Source organism: Elgaria multicarinata, chromosome 3 (assembly GCF_023053635.1).
Source record: "Elgaria multicarinata webbii isolate HBS135686 ecotype San Diego chromosome 3, rElgMul1.1.pri, whole genome shotgun sequence".
Lineage (NCBI taxonomy): Eukaryota > Metazoa > Chordata > Lepidosauria > Squamata > Anguidae > Elgaria > Elgaria multicarinata.
Genome location: NC_086173.1, coordinates 19,951,998 through 19,970,399, shown reverse-complemented (window position 1 = coordinate 19,970,399; position 18,402 = coordinate 19,951,998). Strand labels below are relative to the sequence as shown.

The following is an 18,402-nucleotide window of genomic DNA, read 5'->3' as shown; positions in this document are numbered from 1 at the left end:
ATTCTTCCGCTTCCCATCTCCTTAACAGAGGCGAGGCCGAGCTCTTTGGAAGCTCGCTGGCCTGCTGGAGCTGGGGTCCTTCCCAGCCGGCTCCCGGCGGCAACGTTTGAGATGCTCCGAGACGTTGCCCCTCTCCCCCCGCTTCTCTCTCCACTCCCTTCTCTCTTGCTCGCTCTTCACCCCCTACCCTCTTTCCCCGCCTGTCCCGCTGCAGACTCGACAAATGTAATTACCGTATTTCTTCGATTCTAAGGCGCCATCGAATCTAAGGCGCACTCAATTTTTAGAGCTGTTACTTTAGGGGAAAAAGTGCATCTTAGAATCGAAGAAATACAGTAAGTTTTGCTGCTTTGGTTAGCAGGTTTCCTTAACCTGGAGTATGAAAGCTGCACTCCTTGAATACTCTAGCAGAGTAAGGTTAATTGTGACTATTCGCCTGGATCTTAAGAGTGCAGATGTCTACTAGATATAAGTAGTTTGTAGTGTTGTTTACAGTGAAGCACTTAGATAACTTCATAATGAAATGATGGGTTATGCTGCTGCTTTGAAGGACCAGCATGCTGCTATTTGCACTTCATTATCTTCCAAGTTGAAGGATGTAGAGAGCACCTGTGAACAGCTGTAGCCGGTGAATGAATGAGAGCCTTAATACTATTTCCTGATTAGATTTTCTCTAGAGTGTGTGACTTATAGGAGGAGAATTGTGAGAAGAGGATAAGATGATGGTAAAGAATGCCTTTTTTTAAAAGTACAGAACTGCATATCCAGATTACTGCAAATGTTCCCTAGCTGCTTTCCTCCCCCTCTGAAGGAATACATCTAGTTCAGTGGTTCCCAAACTTTTTCAGGTAACCGCCCCCTTGGTTCCACAAACTCATGCCCAGTGCCCCCTACCCTACCCTATAAAAACCATTATTCAGAATAGCGGTTTTCAACGACCCACTAAGGAAGATAATAACAATAAAATTCAAAACAGTAACAATTAATTGAATATTTAATTAAGCACCCGCCGCAGGCTTGCTGAGGGAGGGAAAAGAGTGAATGCCTGTTTTGCAGCCGGCGTGGCGGGGCACACCAAGCAGGGTATGTCTCTTCATTAGCGTTTGGTGCTTTTGAAACATTTCAATTCACCGTTAAAAGGACTCTTCTTAAACAGTATTAATACATGTGTGGATTCTTCCCCTATATGGCTTGGGACCAAACTACCTTCTCCCATAAAAAGGTCCCTGGGTTTTAAGACCTTCTGGAGAGGTGCTTCTCAGAAAAGACCACCTTGAGTGCCCCCCTGCCGCCCCCTTGCCTCTTAGTGCCCCCTATGCAATCCCACTGCCCCCAAGGGGTTGGTACCGCCCACTTTGGGAACCACTGATCTAGTTGAACAAATTGTAACGCCAAAAGGGACAATAACTGCCATTCAAAGATATAAATGGAAATTGCACTTCAGTGTTATGCAAGTACTCTTCCATGTTGTAAGGATCAGGATCCAGATATTTTACAACCCGCCTTAACAGAGAACAGGTAAGTATAGTGAGTCACTCAGGAAAGCAAATGAACCTCTCATGCAAGCACTTAAGTCATTGCTGACTCCTAGAGGGACGCCTGCTTTCACTGACATTTTCTTGGCCGACTTTGTAGCAGGGTGGCCCTGGCCGTTATTACTTTTCCCCCAGCTAGCTGGGTACTCGTTTTACCGACCTCGGAAGGATGGAAGGCTGAGTCGACCTGAGCTGGCTGCCTGAGAACCAGCTTCCGCTGGGATCAAACCCCATGGGGAGAGTTTCGGCTGCAGTAACTGCCGCTTACCACTCTGCGCCACACTCACCAGAGGTTAATTTCTAAAAGGCCTCCAAGCCTCCCTAGCTCACATACTTTATTGACGTGAAAGCCAAGTATTGATGTAAAAATGGGATTCGTACTACTTAAAGAAGAAAATGAGTTTAATATTGACTTTACAATAGGACTGGGTAATACATAGTCTTCATGTTGTTGCTGGACTGCAACTGATTTCAACCCTGTGTGTTGGTCACATTGGATATGGGAATTGGGAATCAACCAAAATCTGGAGGGGCCACAAGTTCCTTGACGTGGTCTATAGTAAAGCTTTGCCCATAACTTATTCTTCCATTGTGGGAACCAGAAGTATCTCATGCATGTTTAGTAAGAACGATCATGTTCATTTTCCTACTCCTGCATAAATGTATGTTGCAGCTTAAGTGCCTGACAAGGTTCTTCAAATCCCAAGTATCTCTAGGTAGTGATTTTCCCCAGTCCTATCTGAAATGCTGGCATGTATTTGATCTAGAGGGACCACATAAAGCTTTCTGTTGCCTTAACCTTTTGCCATTAGGTAAAATGAGGTAGCAGAAGCTACTAACAATGCATTTACAATAGTAGGCCCCAGGCAAGCTTTTGATATAGCCTGTATAGTCTATACCTGTCAGTCATTCCCTAGCGGTGTGTTGTTAAAAATAATTTAACAGCCTTTACAATGCTCACATGTGAAGGGGCTTGCCTATTGCTTTAGGTGTTACACTCTTGCCTCAGCTGGTCTGCCTCTTCTCTACAATGACTGACTGGTCATTCTGCTCTGAAGCAGAGACTTGGCAAAATAGTTTTGAATTACTGCTCTGAGCCAACTATTAGTTACAGGAGACATGGTCAAGGAGGGGTGGAGAATATTATTATTATTATTTATTTATATAGCACCATCAATGTACATGGTGCAGTACAGAGTAAAACAGTAAATAGCAAGGCCCTGCCGCATAGGCTTACAATCTAATAAAATCATAGTAAAACAATAAGGAGGGGAAGAGAATGTCAACAGGCAACTGAACTTATTGTGTTACAAGCAGTTAGCCATTATACACAAGTTATAAAAGAACAGTTTACAATAAAAATAATTGAGCATCATAAAAAAGGGGTCACTACCCAAACCCTTCATGCATTGTGTAGAACGTATCTGCATAGACTTAACTAAAAATTTCGTCACTCTAAAAGAAACACATTTTTTTGCATCTGATAACAAATGACAAACTTTAGCATGTGATGAGGAGCCCTTCAGCGATTTTAGCAAAGGAGAAATGTATTTATTTCAAAGATCATTATACATAAGACATTCAAGCAAAACATGAATTAAGTCTTTGATAGAGACCGTAACATCCAATGCAAAGTACATAGGGGTTTTAGGATGAAGATACCAAGAGCTGTGGCTACTCAATTCTGGCAGTAGTGCTTTTCAGTTTTTAATGGAAGTTTAAGCTGTGTGTTGCAGCGCTAGTCTTTTCCGTTAATCTTAAAATATAGACACAAGCTTTATTTATTTATTTATTTACATTTATATACCGCCCCACAGCCGAAGCTCTCTGGGCGGTTTACAACATTTAAAAATAGTAAACATTAAAAGTATACAATTTAAACACACACACACACACACACACACACACACACACACACACAAAAACAGTATAAAAACAACAGTATCCATTTAGTTCAGTGGCAGAATACATATTCTACAATCAACCGGTTTGGTTCAATCTCTGGCCATCTCCATGTCGGGCTGGTAAAGTCCCTCACCTGAACAACCCTGATCAGGAGCAGGCAGCCTATAGCTTCCAGATGTTTTGGACCACAGCTTGGGGGTGATGAGGGTTGTACTCCAAAGCATCTGAAGGAACCTACCCCTGGAGTAGTAGAAAATACTGAGCTCCATGAACTGAGGTTAGCGCAATTTGTTGTTTTTTATTCTCTCCTTTCCCCCACCCCAATGTAGAGGTACTGAGGCTTGTGTTTGTGTGACAAATGGGAATTTTTATTCTTTCTCGAAAGTACAGAATTTCTCCTGCCAGACCAAAAGTGGCCTCCAGTTTTTCACCCAGTAACAACTTGCCCCTTGTCTATTGAAAATCCCAATTGCGCTGGACGTGGGCTCTGGGCTCGAGACAAAAGCCGTCGAGCATAACGCAGCAGCTGCTCAAATTATTTTGGTAATTGAACCAAGCTTTATTTACGTGGTCTGCAAGATAACATTGACGGTCCTTTTGCGACGGGGAGTGGTGAAGAAGAGAATACAGTTCCTCCCTGAAGTAGCATTTCCACTTCAGCCTCTGGGTGGCGCGAGTGAGAAATTCCCAAGATGGCTACCGGAGAAGACCACTTTGTGTCTCTCCCTCAGTAAGCAACAATTGGGCGGGAAGCACTTCGGTGGCTTAGTTGAGGAGGGCGGGGCTTGCAGTGAGGAACAGCTAAGCGGGGCTTAGTGGAAAAGCCACCATTGGTTACTGCTGAACATATGTCAATCGGTGGGCGTTGACTCATAGCTCTAGACCCACCTTTGCTGGGAAATCACAAGGGTTCGTTCGTTCATAACATGTCCCAATTGGCCATCACAGGCTGCCAGTCGCAGCAAAGATTTACGATGAAGTCCCGCCTTCCGTCTGCAATTGGACAGATGTACACATAAATCAAGTGCGATTGGTCGACTCTAAGTGTCTATCACACTGTTTTGCGAGTGAGTGGCCATTGGTCGGCTCGGTCTATCATTCCGGAATCAGACAGCGCCCGATGACACGACCAAACTCGAGTTGGGGGAGAACGGTGTTTTCCCATTGGATACAAGCTACTGTCAATCGGATGGCGGGGAGGGCTCAGTTGTCTTTTATAGGACGACGACGGTCCGAGATGTTTGCATAGAGTTGTACTATAGGGTGGTGACTTCTGTCAATCACAAGGTGGGTGGGGTCTGTGAGGGGCAGCTGTGGAGAGTCCGGGCGGCGGCGAGTGAGCCGGGCGGAGCCGGCAGTGGAGGCAGCCGATAGAACTTATCCGGTAAGGTGGAAATTTCTACCGTGGCTGGATAGGAAGTAAATACCTTTCTCGTTAGAGTGAAACAGGCCTGGGTCCTTTTTGGCTGAAAGTTGACGGTTTTTAGCTTTCTTTAAAAACCGAAAAGAAGATTGTTGCTGAAAAGTTGGCTGGGGGTTTCGGAGACGAATCGGAAAGGTACCTTGGGCGCATGCGCGAAGTAAGAGGACGGTTGGCTGCAAGGCGGGGTCGTGCGCACCCTCGCGGGGTGGTGGGCGAAGCGCTTTTGATTGGGTAGGAAAGGGGCTTAGTTACGAAGGTGGGGTGTGGAGTTAAGGACTTCGCGCATGCGCAGCGTAGTTCTGTAGGTTGAGGTGGGGGTGGCACATGAAAAGATTTGAGTAACGCCCCCTGGTTTCCGGTTTAATTTGGGACTCTCCATTTTACACGATTAAAGTCATAAAAGAGCAAGGCGTGTCTGAACTGTGCTAAATGATGAATTTGGGGAGGGGTTGAGGGCTGGTGGAAATGATGGAGTCCACGCCTTTGATATACTTCTGCCTTGTGGGGTATATTTTGTCTGGGCTATCTTTTGTTATATTTGTTTTCAGCATGGAATTGCGATGCCTTCAGGTGATTTAAACACACGCGCACTTGTTCATATGAAATATCTGTATAATTATAACTATTTCTTTCTATTGGTGATAACAGGGATATACTGTGTAGTATGGCAGTGGAGACTTATCCTAATAAAGATGGGATTAGAAAGTTGTAATTGTTACACCACAATGATCATTATGGGGCTGTTAACAGTAAATTAATTGTCACTGTTTATCAGAGCCCCTCTTGAAATGACAAAATGTGTTACATAATTTTCTAGTGATATAAAGCTTCTGGAAGTTTTGAAAACATGGGAAACAGTTTACCCCCTTTGGAGGAGGAAATAGGAGTGATGGACATGAAAATATATGCAGCACTTCCTTATCATGAGTCTAGGCTAAACTTGATTGTGTTAAGAATATAAAGAAATATATCACATATAACTTGGTATCTAAAATTATACTTCTGGGCATATTTATGTAATGTGTATTTACTTTTATTCAAACAATGATTACAAATATACTCAGTTTTAAAGATGAAGCCACACCCAAAAGTATATCTTAGTTATTGCCAGTTGGAATACAAGGTGTGGGTGTGGGGAATTGATATCATCAACGTTATGGTAAATAAAGGAACGTTTTACTGTCTGAACTTGGTATATTGCAGTATTCAGAAATAGAAAACAATAGGCTTAAAAATAACACTTGAACAAACAGGCATTCTTGTAATCAAAGGGGTGGCAATGTATTTGTGTATTGTATCATTATGACTGCACCTTTACTGTGTATAGGTACACAAGTTGGGAGTGAGCCCCATTGAACTTGGTGGGGCTTGTTTCTGTATAGCAGGAATAGGCTGCAGATGTCACAATAACTGAAGAAAAAAATAGTTAATTTCTGTAATGCGTGTCTGAATGATCCATAGTTTCTGATTCTAAACTCCTGCTTTGAGCTTCAAGTACATCAGAAAACAGAAAGTTTACATGAATTAACACTTGCAGCTCTCTCACATACTAGATTGTTCCTTGATTGTATGTGTGTTTGCAGATATGTTTCAGTTTATATTACTTAGATGTAGGTTGACCATATGAAAAGGAGGACAGGGCTCCTGTATCTTTAACAGCAATGTAGGAAAGGGAATTTCAGAAATTCCCTCTTCATCACAACAGTTAAAGCTGCAGAAGCCCTGCCCTCTTTTGTATCTGGCCACTCTACTATAGCTAGTGTAGCTTTAACTGTTGTGATGAAGAGGGAATTTCACCCACTTCAATTGACACCTGCTGAAATTCCCTTTCCTACATTATTGTTAAAGATACAGGAGCCCTGTCCTCCTTTTCATATGGTCACCCTACTTAGATGAAGGAAACACAGGCATAGCCACCATGTTTCAGGAACATTATGCTTGGCAGACTTTAAGTTTTCCTTGTTATGTTATTCAGACAAATGTAGTAGCAGTCACCATTACTATTTTTAGTTCTTGGAGATAGACTTTCTGAGGCAGCTTTGTAACAATGATGCCACTTTTAAAAGTTTCATAATTTTGGAAAAGAAAATATTATGTAAGTGTGATTTCTTAAAGCTTCCAAAAAACTTTTCCAGTAGTGAAAACAAAAACTAAACCAAACCCTCATGGGGCGCAGGGTACAAAACAGAATAAGAAAAACCTTTCCCCACATTTTTTCTGTCCCCCCTCCCCAGGCCTTCATATCTTTAGAATTGTGTCAAAAATCAATCAGCCATTTTCTCCTCCACCTCTCTATGTGAGGTTAACACTGAGCTACACTGTGGACATAAGATAATATCTCTTGGCTTCAGTTTCTATCTGCAGAATGGAAGCAATCATATCAGACAGTTTATTATTCCCCCTCCTAGTGCAGGAAGCAAGTGTAAGGTAATTTTTTTAAAGTTTTCAAAACCTAAAGTTCACATTTCTCCTACAAATTTAAAATGCTTTTTTTCCCCTTCCAAATTTGAGGACTGCCTTCTACTTGAGTGTGTGTGTGTGCAATGGGACAAAATGTTGCCAAATCCCTGCAATGATAAAAGTCCTGGATGTCTCTATTGTTCTCTATGGGCAGGCAGAATAATTACCATTCTGGTGCAGTAAATCAACACATTTGAGGGCACCAGGTTGCATAAGACTGTTCTAGTGCTTATATCTCCAGGTTGATGCTGACCTCTCTAACAGTTTGGGAAAAGGAGAAATGAAAGATAGCTCTGATCTCTCTGGCACTTGAAGAAACGAGTACTTTCTCTCATGAGGAGGCCCCATTGCATTGTAGTGAGGGACAATTAACTTGAATATTGGTTCTCCAGATGGGGTTGTGTTGGGTAGGGTCAGCCTGCATTCCCTGTACTAGACTGATGGCTACTTTTTATGACTCAGAGATGGAAGTTTTTCTTGATGATGTCACTGTCCCCCAACTTTTAAATAAATCATAGTAAAATTGTTTTCCAGTTCGCTGAGTCACTTGAGGACGTTGGCCCTAATCATGCATTAGATTAGAGTAACTTGTTCTGTAGTTACTTTCTAGAAAGTGTTTGGTGATTGGAGTCCTGCACCAAAGGGAAGTTACTTGGAAGCTGAGTGATATTGAGCTGATAACATTCTCTGTTCCTTATTTTGCTAGTAGAGGTGTTTGGTTTGTGTTTTGTTTTTTTCTAGTATGGTGGTTCTCTCAGATATAGAGACAAGAAAGTCTGGCCTTTATTAAAAGCTGCAATGGAGGATTCTCTAACTACAAGAAATCTCTCTGCAAGATTGATCCATAGTTTAATTTGGTCAGTTAATTCCTGGCCTTAAAATCCTTCTAAGAAAGCAGTCACTGTAAATCTTAGCCAAGGCAGATGGAACTCTCTTTCCTTCTGAAGTGTGTGAAAGAAGGTTGTTTAGAACTCCAGTTATGGGTGTAACTTGCCTAGCTTTAAATATCCTCTTGATGCAAATCCAAAGCTGTTAGTCACCAGTTTGTTCTGTTCTTCCCATCCTAACCCCAAACTCTGGCATTAAATCATTTTGGCCTTTAAAAACAGCATAGAGGCTTCCAGCTAAGTCTACTTGGCTGTGAATCCCCAGTGCCAAGTTTCAGGACTGGGCAGCAAAATATTTCCTAGAAAAAAATGCTTCTGTTCTGGATCTGGTGAGTCAAACTGCAGGAAGAGCCAGTTAGCTCAATCAGTCCCATTTCATATGCAACACCAATGTGTCATTTGCCAATGCACTGTGTTAATAGTTGCAGCTTATAGTTGATGAATTCTTGTGTCCCTGGGATCATATGAAATTGTCTTTATCTTTTTCCCCCTCTATATTTTATTCCCCCCCCCTATATTTTTCTGGATAAAGGTTACTGATAACTTGCATTTCAGCCTCTGTATAGAATGATTAGATCAGCCTTCTCTGGCCTGATGCCCTCTGGATGTGTTGTACTACAGCTCCCATCATCTTCAGCCAGCATGGCCAGTAGTCAATGATGACTGGAGTTATTGTCCAACAACATTTGGAGGGCCACTGGTTCCCACCCCGATAAACAGTGGCAGTTATACAGACAGCAGTTAAACCTGATCAATATAATGCTGCTTCTATACAATGTAAACAGTACAATCACTTCTCAGTCCTAATGCAGCTTCAGTGTCACTTGTAAAAAGGAATGACATATTAAGTAGTAATAAATCAAGTCACAGTTTCAGTATGTTTTGAAAGTGAATTTTATGTATTCCTAGCTTGTGGATTACATTCCCTTTGATATGTGGTGAATCTGAGCAGTATAATCTTGAAATGTTAACTGAACTTCAACCTGAGCATTTTTTATTTTACTTTCTGAAGGTTCTGGGTGATTGTAGCTTAATAAAAGTGAGCTGCTGGGAGCTCATAGTTTTGCATTAGACAATCAGTGATCTCTTGGTCTTACCACCGCCATCCCCACAGAATGGGAATAATAATGCCGACAACCTTAGAGGATTGTTGGATTACAGAAAGAATGTGAAGCATTCTGGACAGTAAAGCATAACTGAAGCTAAATGTTCAGATTGGGGAAAATATTGCTCTGGTTGTTTGTGTGTAGTTTGAGAGGGCTGATGCCTATTTTGGGGGTGGAATAAATTAAGTATTCTTGGAATAATGGGCAAAACTGCAGAAATTCCCCTCACTCCCAAGTCTTTCATAATGTATATTACATCACACACTAAAGGGACTTGCCTCTTTATGAGATGCATAGCTTGTTCAATTAATTTTTGTTTCAGGGCAAGTAGACTTTTGAGCACGTACAGGGTAGAATATTCCCATTTTATACACGCTGATGGGGGGTGGGGGGAACCTGCATCTCCAGCTTTCAATCACAAAAATACTCAAAAGAAAGTCCCACAGTGAGCCATAATGTGGGAGAAGCATAGCACCTCTTGTCTTATACATATCTAAGTCAGATACAGATCTGTCATGGGTGCCAGACGCAACATATCTAACATATTGCCATTGTGGTCAACCTGCCTAGCTGTATCACTTCATATTACAGCTTGGGGGTTCACATGATTGAATGCTTCTTGAAATAAAGCTTGAGATCACAGAATAGGATTCAAGCCTAGCCTTCTTCCTTGACATATTGGTCTCCTACATGCACAGGACTTGTGATTCAGTCATGTGAGGTCCCACCTCTAGTCTGAAATGGTGGAGCCCAGTCACAGGTTTATCACAACAGGGATAACTAGTCCTTCTTTGTGCATAGGCATCCATAGAGGTCCTTCTTCCACTATTTAAAGGTATGGATTGCAGGATTAGACAAATGCAGTGTATGCGTTTTGGACTAGATCACCAGCTTTTCCGTTTCCATGTCTGAAGTCAGATCCTGGTGCTTTTATATTGCGGAGTAGTTCTGACTTCCACTTCTCCAAACCCACATAATTTTTATTTTCAGATTTACACCCTGTCATCTACAAAAAGAACCTTCCAGGTGAGTTACAACAATTTTGATTAACACAACGTCAACAACAATTGAGATCAAGATCAATATTTTCTTTCACAGAGATGAGTTACCCTATAATCTCTCCCCTGATTGATCAAATATAAATTTTAATCTGGTTTTAAATGGTTGATATGCCACTTAAATTGATCAAGGCTTGCAGCCCTGGAGATCAAAATAACCCTTAACAATTGAGATCAACAGCTGTGTTTTAGGGCTCTCTCTTAGTCATGCAAAACTTGGTTCAATTTGTAGAACACAGCAGATGTGTAGGGTTGCTGCAGACCAGAAAATAGCCCATATATGCTAGCCTACTGGCCCTACTGCAGAGTTGGCCTAGTCCTGTAATGGTGGCATGCACAGATCTATGGACAATGGGTGGACAGCTTCCTTGTCTATACAGTTGATGTTGCTTACTGGTTAAGATTTCAGCCATGAACAGACTGGCCTTAGGCAAACCGTTGTGGTTTGATTTTACATGACTGTTGTGGAGTGATTGCCACTTCCCTGCAGTTGCGAATTCTGTCGCTTTGGAAATGTCTGGACGAAGGGATCACATTACACATAACCACATAATTGCTGCATCTTCCATGGGACCAGTGGTTTTGATAGTGGTTAATTCTCACATGGACTGCATCCAAATGTATGCAGTGAGGTGTGGGATCCAGTCTTGGGGAATCCTCGACCCTGGTAACATCTGAATAGGCCTAGTCTTCAGACCCCATTTGAACATAGGGATAATATTGGCCTGCTTTACAGCGTTATTAAAACACATCTCTCCTCTCCCCCCCCCCCCCTCCGAGTTTCCAGAATAATTTATCTTCGAGAGTTGGTATTTTGTTTCAATAGGCTGTGGTCTGTGAGTAAGGAAATGGGAGGGTCTGTGAGGGAGACATTGTGGGAGGAGTTTCTTGTTTAATAAAGGCTAGCTATAACGAGATGTTCTTTGTGAACAGTTATCATTTGTGGGCGGTGGGGGAACTTCATGAGAATGAAGGGCATGTGTGTATTGGCTGGGCATCTGCAAGAGTGCAGAATGTGGTGGGTAAAGAATTCACCTTCCTGAGAATCTGCTTCCTTTTTTTTTTTTTAAAGATTGTGGTTTCCTGTCTTGTAGGAATAGGACAGCGTGCTTTAAAGTGTGCAGGCAATGCTTGCTAAAATCCCAGAAAGCAGATATGAATAAGATTTCCAGTGGCCAAAGGAGCTGGACTTCAGCATCTAGCCTAGCTTCTTGCACCTCCACATGAGAAGTAAAATTAGAATATCGTGTGCAAGATAAGAGCTCAAAGAAACTTACTCAATTTACGTAATGTATGTAGCTATAAAATTCTGTCCCTGGGTTTAAGAATACCATTGTCAGTGAATAGCACCCATGATCTGGGCATTTGAGCTATGGTAATGACTTGATACCCCAATTATGTGCAGAGCAGTGTAATTAATGCTGTTTTTAGTGTGCATGTATGCCATCTTGGGAACTGTAGTGGAAAAGCAGAGTACAAAACTAAAAAAAAAATTAAGTACAGACAGTATTAAAGAACAACAAGAATAAAGAGTTTTGTGGCACCTTAAAGAGCTTCGGCTATTGGGCGGTATAAAAATGTAATAAATAAAATGAAATTAAAATAAAGCAGTGATGTGCGATGGAATTTTTTCCAATGCTTTATTTTTTCATGGATTTCCCCCCCCCCCATTTCATAAGTTCACTAGTAACAATGAATAATGTAAATTGCAAATGCAATATTAGGCAAGCTTGGCAATTTCAATATTGTAATTAATGTTTTACAGGTTTTATAGCAAGTATGTAAGAGAATGCATATATGTTATTGAAATACATATGTGTCAGTGTAAAATTGAACTAACAAGTCTGAACAGCAAAACTGAAGGTGCCCCAACAATTTTAGTGGAAGAAAGTTGAACTTTGTTGAAACAGATGAGTAGTTGTCAGCATATCATGCACAGTTCTTTGCGTTGCTAATATTAGTGGGTCACCACTTCTCAGTACCTTCATGGATTTTTTTCTGAAATTTAACTATGTAATGCAAATACATGATACTGTCTTTAATTTTTTTACAAATATTCCAGTTACAATTTCTATATAATTAAATGGCTGGGTAATGCTGGGAATTTGGGACTTTTTTTGTATATAAATATATGCATAGGATTGTGCCCTAATTGTGCTTTAAATCCCACCCCCCTCAAGTTTTCAGGTCAAATCCTTGCGTATTGGGACAAGATTAACATGGGATACTTTTTAGCTTTCTTTACTTGATACAGATAAAATTAACATGCTAACTTAAATCACTTTCTAGGGGATTGGAGAATTTTCCAAAGCAAACTGAAAATGTTCCCATGCAAATGAACCTATGCAAATTTTTCAATTCAGAATTTCCCGGAAAACCCGCATCACAGCCTTAACACATTGAAGTGCCACAAAACTCTGTTGTTTTTGTTGCCACAAACAAAGGCAGCTGGCCCTCTGGAAACTAAAACAATTGAGTAATACTACCTGCACTGCTGCAGCTTGAGGTCATTAAAGGAAAGGCTGCTACGAAACTGTGGAAACCACCCAGGCAACTGTGTATTAATATAAAATGAAGTTAGGTAAAATCAGTGTAACATATTAATGGCATTATTCTTAGGTGGCATTTACATATGTCTAGTTACTGAGAGGCTTATTTGGTCTTTCCTCATGTCACAGTGCAGAGCTGGCTCTTTAAGGGCAGGCATTGCTCAGTTCTGATTTTCATTCATTGTTCAAATTGTCCTAACCTTATAACTTAACTCTTCACAACTGTTGCTGTAGATTTTTTATAGTAAAATCCTAGAAACTCATGGATTGCTTACGCTGCTGTTGCCCATATTTGGGTTCTGCTTCAGCAAGTATTGCAGTATGTAGGCCCAAATAAGCCTCCAGTGACTTCTATTCCCTCTGATTTTGATCCTTGAAAACTTGAGGTTTCACAGACCTGATTTGTCTGTAAAGATGAACAGCTGAAGGCTCAAGGGGCCAAATGTGATTCCTGTGAAGAGTCTATTGGTGCTACCAGTTGTCAATCCAGAGGCAAGAAGCATTTGTTGAAGAAGTAGAGTCTCTGGTCAAGGGACTTGCTGAACGTTGAGTCATGGGGGAAAGCCATTTTCCACCTCAGAATGTCCCTCCTGTAAAACTAGTCGCTGACTTGGGCTATGCTGTTGGTTAATAAAGAACACTGTTCCCCTTTCAGCAGAGATGGCTGCCATTCGAAAGAAACTTGTCATTGTGGGAGATGGAGCTTGTGGAAAGACCTGCCTCCTTATTGTCTTCAGCAAGGACCAATTCCCAGAGGTCTATGTCCCCACTGTCTTCGAGAACTACGTGGCTGACATTGAGGTGGATGGAAAGCAGGTAATGCTGACCTCAGGAGTCTGCTGGGCTATTTGTTGAAAGGACGGCTAGTTACGCCGGTGGATCATGTTTTAGAAAGGTTAATTGGAACTGTGTTTAGTGACTTCTATTACTACCTTGGTGACCTGCAGCAACTCCGAGTAAATCGGTCATTACTATTTTCACGTACAGAAATGGAAAAGAGGAGCTTGATGAGTGGGTCTACTGAGTATTTGGGAGCCCCAATTTTAAATGCTAACTCAGCCCAATTTTCTTAACGCTTCGTGAACTCTTGTGAGCCAGTGAGAGATGTTGTACTTAGTATCTCTCACTCTTGGCCTGAAACTTTGAGTAATTTTGATTATAGTGGGGAAACAGTGAGGCAGAGGGCTAATAAGACCTATTATTATTATTATTATTTATTTATATAGCACCATCAGTGTACATGGTGCTGTACAGAGTAAAGCAGTAAATAGCAAGACCCTGCCGCATAGGCTTACAATCTAATAAAATCATAGTAAAACAATAAGGAGGGGAAGAGAATGCAAACAGGTACAGGGTAGGGCAAGCAGGCACAGGGTAGGGTAAAACTAACAGTAGAAAGTAACAGTAGAAGTCTGCACAACATCAAGTTTTAAAAGCTTTAGGAAAAAGAAAAGTTTTTAGTTGAGCTTTAAAAACTGCGGTTGAACTTGTAGTTCTCAAATGTTCTGGAAGAGCGTTCCAGGCGTAAGGGGCAGCAGAAGAGAATGGACGAAGCCGAGCAAGGGAAGTAGAGGCCCTTGGGCAGGCGAGAAACATGGCATCAGAGGAGCGAAGAGCACGAGCGGGGCAATAGTGTGAGATGAGAGAGGAGAGATAGGAAGGAGCTAGACCGTGAAAAGCTTTGAAGGTCAGCAGGAGAAGTTTATATTGGATTCTGAAGTGAATTGGAAGCCAATGAAGAGATTTCAAATCTCTTATGCTAGCATGCCCGTAAAGAGTGGCTTATATCTAGCAATATAGACATAAGTGTGGGAAGTGCCCAATTTGGCCATGTCTCAAGAATGAGACTGAAAAGTAAAGCTGTACATCAGATTCCCCCCCCCCCCAATATGTGAATATGAAACTTGAAATGCAGCTGATTGAATGGGGTTGACTGTATACAAGAAAGAAAATAAATCCTTTATTTGACTCTGTGAGATGTATCTGAAACTGTGTCTAGCAATTTATGATATGTGGTAAGTGGCTGCCTTTTATATATTGCCTTGGGCATTTGGCCTTCCAGTGCATGTCTCTGGAGTAAAATAGATTTGTGTTTCTCTTTTCTTGGTTAGTCAGGGCAATGTATGAATCAGCCCTCTTTTATTCCCCCACCAACCCCCAAAGGGCAGAGAGAGGAATTGGTTTGAAAGAAAAAAAAACTAAGAATAGGTGATTCTCTTTGGACTGCATTTCTTTGGTGAAATCAGGGGAATAGGGTTTGGAGTCCATGTTTTTGGCTGAATTCAGAAATTACCAGCATCCTTCTGCATTGGCTCTGAGCTGGTTCATTGAAGCATGTTGAGGGTCTAATGGGGTCAGCCACTAGCAAATTGCAGAATGTGTTCAAGCTTAATGGAGTGACAGTACTCTGAGGACATGTCCCCATTAAGTTGCCACGTTTGTGCTTCTACAGGTAGAGCTTGCTCTGTGGGATACAGCTGGCCAAGAGGACTATGACCGCCTGAGACCCCTGTCTTACCCAGACACAGATGTCATCCTCATGTGCTTTTCTATTGACAGCCCTGACAGTTTAGGTGAGTCCTTAACAACCTTTCTTTTGTGTGTAGAGGGAGGGCTGACTGAACGGGAAGCCCAAATATATTTAGTCCTCTTACTTTGATCTGACTTCTGAAAAGATATCAATCTGCTGGTGGTAGCAGTAATCCTTGCGCTAAACTGTCAAAATAGCTTAGTTGGTAAGCATGTGGCATGAACCACCTCGTCACCACCATGCTAGCACCCAGTGTTTTGTTATTTGCCCCTTCCAGTACACATGCCCCAGCTTTAACATGTGTTGCTTACCCTGGCTGCAGCACCTCTCATTTTTTGAGCTGCCACTCTTGTAGTCTGGTGGAGGGAGTCTTTTAAGTTCCTTCCTGGAGATAGTTGAGATAACTTGTGAACATTTGCTTTGAGGTATGATGTGTCATCTACTAGTAATTGACAACTCCAGCTCCTATCTCTGTGTGTGTGTGTGTGTGTGTGTGTGTGTGTGTGTGTGTGTGTGTGTGTGATATATTACTGAGTCCTTGTGCCCCTTCAGAGAACATCCCTGAGAAGTGGACTCCAGAGGTGAAGCACTTCTGTCCCAATGTGCCTATCATCCTGGTGGGAAACAAGAAGGACCTGCGTAACGATGAGCACACACGCCGGGAGTTAGCCAAGATGAAGCAGGTAAAGCCAAGCACTTAATATCCCTTGCTGAGAAACCCAGCGGTGCCATCAGAATTAATAACCGATATGCCTTAGACCCTGCTACAGAGAACCCAGGCAGTTCCTCTGTAACAGGGCGCAAGACATGGGGCAAAGTGAGGTTTGGAACTAATCTGCCTTTCCCATTAAGCAGAAGCACAGCCCCATCCAGGTTGGTCCATATTTTGAAGGAGCTGACTTGCACTCATTTTTTAAATGGGTTGGTCAGTCAGAAAGCAAGGAAGCTCCCATGGGGTTCTTAATACCTTTACAGAACACAGTCTAGAGCAGCCTTCCCCAGTTTGGGGGCCTCCAGATACTTTGAACTTCAAGTCCCTTCAGGCACTGCTAGAATGGTCAATGGTCAGGAATGCTGGAAGTTGTAGTCCAGTACATCTGGAGGGCACCTCCATAGAGCCTGGGACAGGCCTGGTTTGCACAACACAAGAGCCCACCGTGGCGTAATTTACCTGCAGGAGATGTCACATCAAATAAATCCATTGTTTGTTTTAAACTTATCTGAGGGTTATCACGCCTCCAAACAAACACTGTCACCTGAACTCACATGACACGACAAGCTGGGTGCCCATGAGCACTATACCAAATTGGTGCCTAACTCATGGCGGACTGTCACAATGTGCAAGCAGGCCCAATACGGCACTTCAGAATGCCATAAAGATAAACTTCTATCTTCACAATCCCAGTCCTTTCAGCTAAGGAAACTAGGGAGTCAGGATTCCTGGCTTCTAAAACCAGTTTTCAATATTGATTGTTGTGTCCTCGTTTTGATTGCCAGACTCCACTCCCATTTCTCTTATTAGGGCAAAAGCCAGGAGACTTCATTGTCTTTCTCTCCCCACCCCCCCACCCCACTTTTCAGGAACCAGTGAAACCGGAGGATGGCCGGGACATGGCCAACAGGATTAGTGCTTTTGGCTACTTGGAATGTTCTGCCAAGACAAAGGATGGTGTACGGGAAGTGTTTGAGATGGCCACCCGGGCTGCCCTGCAGGCCAAGCGTGGCCGCAAGAAGACCTCATGCCAACTGCTGTAATTCCTCCCCAGCCTGCCTTCCCTGCCTGCAAGCCAAGCCAGCCTTCCAGGCTTGCCTCCCCTCTGATACCATGCTGAAGGCAGGACTGGTATGTCTCTTCAGAGGGGGAGCCTGCTAGAGTGGGGCAGGGGTTCTTCTGGAGCATGGTAACTAACTGTGGAAGTGGGGTTCCCAGTCTGCCCCAGGCTCTTCCCATCACTGTGCAAGGGTAGCATTTTCCCCTTCCATCACAGGCTTCTGACCCCTCTCGCAGAAGGTTGGAAGATGCTGACCCCTGATGGGTCAGTGGGAGAGCTCCTTGTCCTTCTGCGCGCTTGCTCACAGCAGTCTTGGCTGTCTTGTTGGTAGCCCATGGCACTACACCACTCCTGGCAGTTCCTTTATCGAGGGCTTCCTGCCAAGTGTGAAAGCCTTTTGTTTTAGTAATGGTTAGAGCTTTGGATTGGAACATCCAGCCCCAGGGGGTTTCACCTACTCAGCAAGGGACTATTGATCTGTAAAACAAGTCACTCATGGGGTGTGTGGAATCTAGTCCTCCAGCCCAGTGGGCAAGCAATCCTCCTTGCACCCCTTATCTTGACAGACAAATCGACCCTTAGCTGGCTTTTCTGCTCTTTGGGATATAGCAGAACCACTTAGGACCACGTCCCCTTCTTCAAAGAAAACACAGCCCAGTTAAGAGGCCACACAACGTCTCTGAGCGCTGTCTCAGTAAAGTGGCATCAGGTCCCCTTACCTTCTCCCTCTGCCCTACCCCTGAATAGAATTTTATCCAATTAAATATTTAATCTCCTGACAAGCAGAGCAGGGAGCTATCTTTCCTTCAAACTGACCCAGGAGACTGGGCTTTACAGCCTGGCCCCTTCCTAGCAAAATATCTATATTTGTAAGCAGAGGTGCTATGGGCCAGTTTGTTGCTGTTGGGCAGCTCTCTGGACCTCCTGTGGCTGGAAGAGCCACTGCCACCGCTCCAAGTGCAAAGGACCTACTCTATTGCTTTTGTCTCTCTGCTCCCCTTCACTCCTGCTTCTTCCTGCCCTTCCCCACCCCCACCTCCCTTTGTACTCACTGCATTGCCACCGGGGTGTATGATTTTTGTGTTTAATTTGTATTCACATGTTTAAAAAGTGGTTGTTACTTTTCAAAATGTACTTGAAAGACAAATCTGTAATAAATTTGTAGCAATGTTTAGTA

At 42.8% G+C, this 18,402-nt stretch overlaps 1 protein-coding gene across 3 annotated transcripts; it reads left to right on the top strand.

Moving 5' to 3' along the window:
• The first annotated feature begins 4,565 nt into the window (after nucleotides 1-4,565).
• Nucleotides 4,566-18,402, top strand: LOC134394264 (transforming protein RhoA-like). Of its 3 annotated transcripts, XM_063119541.1 has the most exons (6): nucleotides 4,566-4,824; nucleotides 10,307-10,342; nucleotides 13,579-13,739; nucleotides 15,376-15,496; nucleotides 16,006-16,136; nucleotides 17,035-18,402. In XM_063119541.1, the coding sequence occupies exons 3-6, from the start codon at nucleotides 13,584-13,586 to the stop codon at nucleotides 17,206-17,208; spliced, it is 582 nt and encodes a 193-aa protein (XP_062975611.1). In that variant the 5' UTR covers nucleotides 4,566-4,824; nucleotides 10,307-10,342; nucleotides 13,579-13,583; the 3' UTR covers nucleotides 17,209-18,402. The 3 variants fall into 3 exon arrangements, with proteins under 3 accessions (XP_062975611.1, XP_062975610.1, XP_062975609.1); XM_063119540.1 differs by lacking the exon at nucleotides 10,307-10,342 and having other exon boundaries at nucleotides 4,567-4,824; nucleotides 13,582-13,739; XM_063119539.1 differs by lacking the exon at nucleotides 10,307-10,342 and having other exon boundaries at nucleotides 4,567-4,824.

What these genes read in the sequence shown, in the direction of transcription:
- LOC134394264 (XM_063119541.1), top strand. Translation starts at nt 13,584, where the DNA reads ATGGCTGCCATTCGAAAGAAACTTGTCATTGTGGGAGATGGAGCTTGT. An exon ending in TTGAGGTGGATGGAAAGCAG is followed by an intron (nt 13,740 to 15,375) that starts GTAATGCTGACC and finishes GTGCTTCTACAG; the next exon opens with GTAGAGCTTGCTCTGTGGGA. An exon ending in TGACAGCCCTGACAGTTTAG is followed by an intron (nt 15,497 to 16,005) that starts GTGAGTCCTTAA and finishes GTGCCCCTTCAG; the next exon opens with AGAACATCCCTGAGAAGTGG.